The sequence below is a fragment of the Arachis stenosperma genome, chromosome 4 (genome assembly GCF_014773155.1).
Source record: "Arachis stenosperma cultivar V10309 chromosome 4, arast.V10309.gnm1.PFL2, whole genome shotgun sequence".
In the NCBI taxonomy this organism is placed as follows: domain Eukaryota; kingdom Viridiplantae; phylum Streptophyta; class Magnoliopsida; order Fabales; family Fabaceae; genus Arachis; species Arachis stenosperma.
In genome coordinates this window covers 18,166,350-18,175,782 of record NC_080380.1, presented here as the reverse complement: position 1 = coordinate 18,175,782, position 9,433 = coordinate 18,166,350, and the positions used below count along the sequence as shown (strand labels likewise).

Below are 9,433 nucleotides of genomic sequence, written 5' to 3'. Positions count from 1 at the left end.
CACACATGATTGACGCGTTCACGTCAGCGACGCTTGCGCGTCATGTGCTCTTTTTCACATCTGTCACAGTGCTTTACAAATGCTCTTGAGTCCCTGAAGAGAGTCGGCTAGTAAAACCCGCTCTGAAAGACCTTTGTAGCTGTCCTTTCACCACCAAAGTGGTCTCCATACTCAGAATCATGACAGTGCCAAAGAATTTACTATTTTTCTTCATCTGGGACACATCTCTGGATGATTCCATCTGAACACCTTTTAAAAAGGTATGGTTCTTCCCAAATGTAGTACTTTGCATCAGTCAATAGTTTCTTCACTTGTTGCCTACTGTACTCCCTTAGGATAAAATTCATGGCCTTATAATTTGCAATGTCTGCAAACCATGGAGCCTGCTGAATGAGGAACAATTGTTCATTTGGAAATGTCTCAATCACAGATGTGGGTGGTTGTACTCCTGCTTCAGGCTCAATTCTGGAAAGATGGTCAGCTACTTAATTCTCTGACCCTTTCCTGTCTTTTATCTCAATATCAAACTCCTAAAGGAGCAACACCCATCTGATTAATATTGGTTTAGAATCCTGTTTGGTTAGAAGGTACTTCAAAGCAGCATGATCAGTATAAATAATAACCTTAGAACCAAGTAAATAGGACCTAAACTTATCAACAGCATAATTTTCTGTAGTTGTGTAATTCTTTTGGGCATCATTTAACACACGACTGGCATAGTAAATGACATGTACAAGCTTACCATGCCTCTGTCCTAAAACAGCTCCTATAGCAAAGTCACTAGCATCACACATTAATTCAAATGGTAGATCCCAGTCAAGGGGAGCTATAATGGGAGCAGAGGTAAGGTTTGCTTTCAGATTTTCAAAAGGATGCAAACAATCAGAATCAAAGACAAAAAGGAACATCAGCAACCAACAGGTTGCTTAGAGGTTTAACAATTTTAGAGAAATCCTTTGTAAATCTTCTATAAAATCTTGCATGACCCAAGAAACTCCTGACTGCCTTAACATTAGTTGGTGGTGGTAATTTTTCAATTACCTCCACCTTTGCTCTATCAACCTCAATTCCCTTACTTGAAATCCGATGTCCAAGAACAATACCTTCTGTAACCATAAAATGATATTTTTCCCAATTTAAAATAAGGTTTGACTCTTGATACCGTTTCAAGACAAGAGATAAATGCTTAAAACAGGATTCAAAAGAATTACCAAAAACAGAAAAGTCATCCATAAATACCTCAATAAACTTTTCAACCATATCAGAAAAAATTGAAAGCATACACCTTTGAAAAGTTGCTGGAGCATTGTAACGTCCAAAAGGCATTCTTCTGTAGGCAAATACTCCAAAGGGGCATGTCAATGCTGTTTCTCCTAATCTTGAAGATCCACTGCAATTTGATTATATCCAGAATATCCATCTAGAAAATAATAAAATGCATGACCAGCTAACCTCTCAAGCATCTGATCAATGAAAGGTAGGGGAAATGATCCTTCCTTGTAGCAGTGTTGAGCCTCCTGTAGTCTATACACATTCTCCATCTTGTGACCGTTCTTGTGGGAATAAGCTCATTCTTTTCATTCTTGATCACTGTCATCCCTTCTTTCTTGGGAACTACCTGCACAGGACTTACCCAAGGACTGTCAAAAATAGGATAAATAATTCCTGCTTCCCATAATTTCATTACCTCTTTTTGGACCACCTCTTTCATGGTTGGATTGAGTCTCCTTTGTGGTTGCACAACTGGTTTAGCATCATCTTCAAGGAGGATCTTGTGCATACACTTGGTTGGACTAATCCCCTTCAAGTCGCTAATGGTCCACCCAAAAGCTGTTTTATGACTCTTGAGCACTGAAATAAGTGCTTCTTCCTCTTCAGGCTTCAGGGAAGAGTTAATAATCACTGGATATGAGTCATTCTCACCCAAGAACACATATTTCAGAGAAGGGGGTAAGGATTTGAGCTCAAGCTTGGGGGCTTCCTCCTCTGCTCTAGGCGTGTGAACCATAGTCTTCTGGGGTGGTGAATTATCAACTTCAACTAATTCATACTCAGAGATAGGATCCAGAATGTCATCAAGCACCTCAGCTTTCAGTACCTCTTGAACAAGTGGTTCAATAACATCTATTTTCATACACCCTTCAAAATCATTAGGGTGCTTGAGAGCTTCAAAAACATAAAGGACCACCTGTTCTTCGTTGACCCTCAAGATAATACTTTAAGCTTTATAATCTGAGTGTCGGTGTTCTAGGATTGCCTCTGGCATTTCCAGGACCTTATATCTTATATGTGTGGTACCTTTACCATACTGAGAACCTTTGGTTCTCACCCCATACTATATGTTGTTGTTTTTCAGATGCAGGTCGAGAGGCACCTCCTTAGGTATCTGAGCTTCTGAAGCGAAGTGGTTGTCGGGTCACTTTTTGGATTGCATAGTCATACATATACATGTACTTAGTTTTCTCTCCGCATAACTTGTTCTTTTTTTATCCTCTTAGAGGCTTATGTAGAGACAGGATTTTGTTTATGTAAATTTGGATTTTGGATATGTATATATATGTGTATATATTCTCCGGCCAGTCTTGACTTCGCGGGTTGAGTTAGGAGCTTGATATTTCGTATCTTTGGCCCTCTATTCCTACTTTTATTATCTTATGCTTGATAGTTATAATTTTCTTAGCACGCAAGTTAACTCGTTTCTTGAGCATTGCGTTTTTATTTCACGATTTTTATTTCATCTATTCTACAAGGCTCCTAGTATTTTTGCTATTATATGTAAACATTTTATTTTAGAGGTTGTAATACCACACCACCTCTATTTTATGACTTAAACGTAAAGCTCAGTGTGGTAGGGTGTTACATCTTGTTCATTTCTTCAACCAATGTAGGACTTTATGTTCCTGCCCCCTAATTAATCCCAACGTCTTCATTGGCATATCGATCTCAGCTGTAAGACCTGGAATTTTTAAATAAATCTAATTATGAGTTAATTTCAATTTATTTATTCATAAGAAATTTTATTTTTAGAAATTATTTTATTAAAGCTAATTAAATCAAGTTTTGATAATTAATTAGAATTTTACCTAATTTTATAATTATTGAATTATTTTCTATCTTTAAATTACAAAATTAGTAGTTATGGAATGATAAGAATTTTTATGTGATTTAATTCAAATAATTGATATTTATATGATTTAATACTTCACATTTTAGGAATAAAGAAAATTAATCTTATTATCTTATAATTTAATTAAAGAATTTGATTTCAAACCAATTAGTATTTTAATACAACAAATAATATTTTAAAATAATTTTGAGAATTAAATTAGATTTCAAATTAACACTATATACCCTAATTTGATTAAAATTAACCAAATCCAAATTAATCCCAAAATTTTCAATTTTATACACAAACCCTACCCTTAATTTTACCCTAATTCCTATCCACATTCACCGCCACTCACCCTACCTCCCTTTCCCCAAACACATATGCAACACCAACACAGATAGACAGAGAGAAAGAAAGAAAAGGTAGAAAGAAAAGGGAGAAAAAGGGAAAGGAATAGGGAAGATATGGGGAAATAGAGGAAGAAGAAGAAGAGAGTGGGGAGGAGTCGTCGCCGCCTTGTTGCTGCTTCACCGCCACCACGCTCTACCGCGTCACTGCCAAACTCGCTAAACCGCGTCGCCATCAGAAGCTAGAACCGAGAGAAAGTGAGATCCGAGAGAGAGAGGAAGAGAGGGAAGACACGCCGGAGCTGGTGGGCTGTTCTGTCGCTTCTCGTTGCGGCTGAAGCCGTCGCTGCCGTAGCTGCATCTGTGCTGTCTTGTGTCACCATTAGAGGAAGAGAGGCGCGAACCAGAGCCATGCAAGGGAGGAGCAGAGCATGCACAGGGGAGAAGCCACCGCTGTCGTCGCATCTTGCCGCCACTGCCACTACTGAGGTCTCCATCGTCATCCTCACCGCAAGCCAGAGTCATCGCCATCCATGGTAGAGCAGAAGAGAGAGTCCGCCGGGAGAGAGAGAGAGACTGTTCACCTTCTGCCGCCGCTGCTGGAAGGATGGCTGCCCTCGCCGATCTGCCCGCCGCCGTTTATGCTTGCTGCTTCGTCGCCAGGGCTCCACGCCACCGCCGCTGCCACCAAAAACTGCCACTGAAGCCTAGGTCTGCTTGGTAAGCTCTAATCTTGCCTCAGGTCTTCTTTTCTATTAAGTTGGTTCTACGGTGAGTTGTTGCTGAGGTTGTCTGAGTTAGGTTATACAATCACCGCGAGTTTCTCTGTTGTATGCCGCCGTCGGAGCCACCATCCCACTGCTGCCGCCATTGCTCTGAGCCGTTGTTACAGCAAGTGTTGTTGTCGTTGCGGCCACTCGGTTTAGTCGTTCCTCTTTAGTACGGTAAGCTATTCCTTTTTTCTGTTTCAAACTCTTTTAGTCGATGTTCTGTTGTATGTTGTTAAGATTCTTGCGGCATTAATGTTTTAGGATTTAGTCTTTGGGGCCACATGTTGCGATTAAAGTTGCTTCTGTTGTGGCGGAAGTGAGTGAAGCTGAGGTTGCGGTCGTCGTTGTTTTCGGGCCGAGGAAAAAGGTTTATGTGTTTCGACTTGTCGAGGTAGGGGTTTCTTAAAATTTATTTTGTATTACAGAATTGTTATAAATAGATAATGAAGTGAAAAATATATTTTTGTGATTTTATTTACCTTATGGATGTGGTTGTTTGTTGGACAGAATTGAACTACTGATTGTTTGAGTGGTGTGTGGTTATTGATGAGAAATTGGATTGTAGAGTATTTAGTTGAATAGTATGAAAAGTGTGAATGAATCGGCTTTGGAAATGATTTGAGATAGAAAAATGAATTGATTTTGGAAGCGGTTTGATTTTTAGTTGGTTTGATTTTATAAATGATTTAATATTGGAGCTGGTTTGACTTTGAAGAAGATTTATTATTGGAATTGGTTCTATTTAAAAATAATTTGTTATTAAAACTTGTTGAATTTTGAAAGATGATTGAGATTTGGAAATGATTGAGAATGGTTGAGGAATGTTTGGATGGGACCCGAAAAGAGTGGTAGTGTCTGAGTTTTAGAGGAAATGCTGCCGAAATTTTATAAAAATTGAAAGTTTCATTTGAAATAATTATTTAAAAAGATTTAGTTTTAAAGATTATAAGTTTTAAATTTGATTTCTTTAGAAAAGAATGAATTATATTTTGAGTTAAGGCTATTGATGAACGAAATGGAAGGATGGATGATGCTGATTGAATTTGAATGAAGAATGCTGAGAATTGATTTTAAAGTATGATTTTTGAATGAATTTGGAAATGAGATATGAACTGATGAATGATAATAATATTAAGAATGATATGGATATTGATGAATTATGATTGAAATATTCATATGTCTTATTTATTTGAATTATCTGAGACACGAGTTTTCCTGGGTAGACGCAGTGGCTTGCCACCACTTGTTCCAGGTTGAGACTCGATATTCTGTTGACCCTATGACGTAAGGGTGTCCGGGCACTTATAAATTCTCGGGAATGGTACCCCCATTGAGCGATTTGATATATATATATATGAGAAAAAGTTATGCATAGACTCATGGGGATGCGCGTTGGGGGAAAGTCTAAGGGTTTAGCAAACCAGACTTGTTAGGTTGGCTGTATAATCGACAGATGAGCTCATGAGCCATAGGACAAGCATGCATCATATGCATTTGTATGCTTTACTTGGGTTTGAATTTGTTTTGGTTTGCCTAATTGTTAAACTGTTATTAACTGCTACCTGAACTATTTGTTGTAACTGCTACCTAAATCTGTGCTTTCCTTATCTGTTTTGCCTGTGTTTGTCCTGGTGTACTACTTTTGAGAATGAACTTTAGTGCTGAATTGATGATTGTGTTGATTGATTGCGTGGTTAGTTTCTGATTAAAATTTTCTTATAAGAAAAGAAAGATTTTGGATTTCTGGATATTTAAATATTGATTTTCGAAAAGGATTTTTGGATGACTAGTTGGTTTTTTAAAGGATTCAAAGGACGAACAATAATCACTGAGCTTAAAAATAGAATTCTCTTTAAATATCTTATTATGACAATTCTGAAACTCTGTGGTGAGACCGTGTAATTAGGTTCTAACCCCCCTCTACAGCTTTATCTTTTCATGAGACGGATGAAAAAACTCACGAAGGGTTGTATTGTGTTTCGCTTAGTCGATAATGCTGTTTACTTTTTATTTATTTACTCCTCGCCATCAATATTATATTATGTAAGAGGGATAGAAGTTGTTTGATTTGTATGTATATAATATGTATAAGTTACTTGAGTAAGAAGTTTTGTACATGTATATGCTTGTTTTGTTTTACTTAAAAAGTATTTTTTTCTGGTTTTCAAAAAGAACAGTGATACGATTTCGAGTCAAAGACTCCTACTTTATTATCAAAAATATGAAATCGTCGTAATACTTCTTTCTATCAAGATAGCGCAGCTAAAACGTGACACCTGATAGTGAGGATGTTACATCAGCAATAATTTCAATACTATATTTAACAATCCAATTTCGTTTCTCTCTCTAATTAAGTGGGACTTTACATCGTATAGTTGTGCATTAAGTATGTGTACCAAAATGAAAAATATAAGTTCAAAGTTCTAATGTGTTTTTGGATTCGTGCATTAAGTACGTGTACCAAAATGAAAAATATAAGTTCAAAGTTCTAATGTGTTTTTGGATTCGTAAGCGGAAGTATGTATAAAATTGATTTTGTAAAATTAATTTTAACAAAAAAATGAATTGATATTAACGTGATTTATGTTTAGTAATTTTTATTTAAAATGAATTATAGTAAACTAAATATTCTTTAAATTACATTATTCAAAATTACTTTGAGATAAAAAATTATAGAAAAAGACATGAATTTAAATAATTATTTTATCTTATCTTATAATTTTATTTTAAATGTTAAATAAATTTTAATATTTTTTTAGTACTTTCAATACTTTTTAGTACTCTAATAAAATTAATAGAATCATGATACAAAACAAAAAATATTCCATACAAAAAAGAAATAACAATAACAGTAAAAAAATTCATATAAACAAAAAAATAATAATATACATAAAAGAATATTAAAAAAAATATTATAAAAAAATAATAAATATGTGAGTAATGAAAGAAATAATCGGTACATAGAAAATAAATTTTAGTTGAATTTGAAAATGTAAATGTAAAACCTAAAATGTGTAGTTTTCAGTAAATGTAGTTAAAGAAAATAGAAACATATGTTAACATTTTCGTTGTGAACGCATTCTCTGATTAGCACGTATAAAAAATTTATCATTATAACGAGGTAAAGTCCAGAATATCAAAACAGACAATATCCTCAAAGAGCTTAAAGAAATGCTTCATACTTTGGAGAGTCATGCAATGTTAGAAGAATAAAACAGGAAGTAGGAAAAATCCTCGTTTGCTACTTTATATATTGAGGATTCTATATTACCTATATGCTGCCTATTAGTGTGAATTTTTGTGTTTTTGCAACACAGTCAATTTAATTTTTTCATTCTTCCTCTCTCTCGATTTCTCTATCTTTTCCATTACACTTCAAAATTCATAGTTTGGAGTCTTAATTCTGTGCTATAAAAAACAACTCTGTTTTGACACAAGGATTCTCTAACCAAATGAAACCCTTTTGAAATCATACAAAGTCATTTCTTTTGGTACATAAATTGGATTCAAAACTAAAATGTCGATTGAAACAAGATGTAGAGATACATAACTACACCAATAAATCAAATAATAAAAACCTCCATTATCATTTGAAAAGCATGGTAATATTAGTCATGACTAAATCTCTATTCTCAAACTCCTTACTTATTCATATCGCTCCCTCCAAGAAAGCTACAACAGCATTTCTCTCAGAAACAAACCATACAAATGCAATGACAAAGGGTTATCAAACATGCCATAACCAACTCTTCTCAATGGATTTAATTAGAAACATGATCCACAAAAACAGTGTATGATATTGGTGTATTGCTCAATGATCCACAGAAACATCATCCATATATTTTCTTTAGATAATTTGTTTCTTTATTGTTTATGATATATAAATAAAGAGAGCTACTCAGATAAAGACGTCTAAAACGTCTATATTTTTTTAATAATTAAAATTTAACAAATATAATCGATTTTGTTATTTTTGTCAAAATTAGGCCAGAAAATTAATTTGACCGAAAAAATAGTGAATCAAATTTTGAATGGGTCTAAATTAATATTATTTTTTATAAAAATAAATACAATACCCTTATTATAGAAAAGGACTAAAATACTTCTATTATATATATTAATTTTGAGAATCATAAATTCTAGTCGTTTACTTCTCTACCGTTAAAATTAAGATTTACAGTTTTTAAAATTAATATATATATAATAAGAGTATTTAGTCACCAAAAAAAATAAGAGTATTTTAGTCATTTTTTATAATAAGAGTATTATAGTTATTTTAATAAAATATAATATTAATTTAGACCGATTCAAGATTTGATTTACTATTTTTTTTAGTCAAATTAATTTGTCTGACCTAATTTTGACAAAAAAATAACACAGTTTAATCGATTATATTTGCTAAATTTTAATTACTAAAAAATATCCTTTAAAAAAATATTTTAAACATCTTTATCTAAGTGACTCCTATCAATAAACTATGCACTCCCACTATATTGTGATAAATCTTTTACTTAAACTAGTGCATCAATCTTTTAGGGGATATATGTCATATACTCATGTATTTTTTTTGTGACATCATATACTCATGTATGATATAAGTACAAGTTGGTTTAAGGTAGTAAATTAAGAAGTTTGAATGTCGCTTATGCTCTCAACTATTTAAAACTAGGATCTCTTAATAGTTCTTATGAAATATTTTTAGAATTTGTTTATATTTATATGTTTTTTATGTATTTTAAATAAAATAATTAATTGTTAAAATAATTAAATCTTATACAACTAAATAATTAAAGTCTATATAGTAAAACAATAAATAAAATTTTCATAGATACAGAAAGTATATATATATATATACCTAAAAATTTAGTTTACAGGCAATATTAAATTTATTATTAAGAATAATATAAAAATTTTGACAAAATCCAAAATAAAACGTTTAATCCAGCAATCCTACCTTATTCTATAAGATTTGTTTATGGTTTTCAGTACCTTCAAGAATCATATTTCCCAATCATAATCATACCAAATACCACCACTAGCCCAGATAAGATAACTCACTGGCATAAAAGATTAGATTTCCCTTTTTGCTAGCAGAACCAAAAAATGTACCTTGTCTGTTAAAAGAGTTGCCGTTTTTTATTTTGATGTTGCATACTAATATTAGATGAAAAATATAAAATAAAACATATAAATAAACTATATGAAAA

General features: G+C 33.1%; 1 protein-coding gene across 1 annotated transcript; it reads right to left on the bottom strand.

Moving 5' to 3' along the window:
• Positions 1-200: 200 nt before the first annotated feature.
• Positions 201-2,134, bottom strand: LOC130974721 (uncharacterized). The gene is made up of 2 exons (XM_057899577.1): positions 1,688-2,134; positions 201-383 (listed from the first exon to the last, which is right to left on the bottom strand). The coding sequence occupies exons 1-2, from the start codon at positions 2,132-2,134 to the stop codon at positions 201-203; spliced, it is 630 nt and encodes a 209-aa protein (XP_057755560.1).
• Between the last annotated feature and the right edge of the window lie 7,299 nt (positions 2,135-9,433).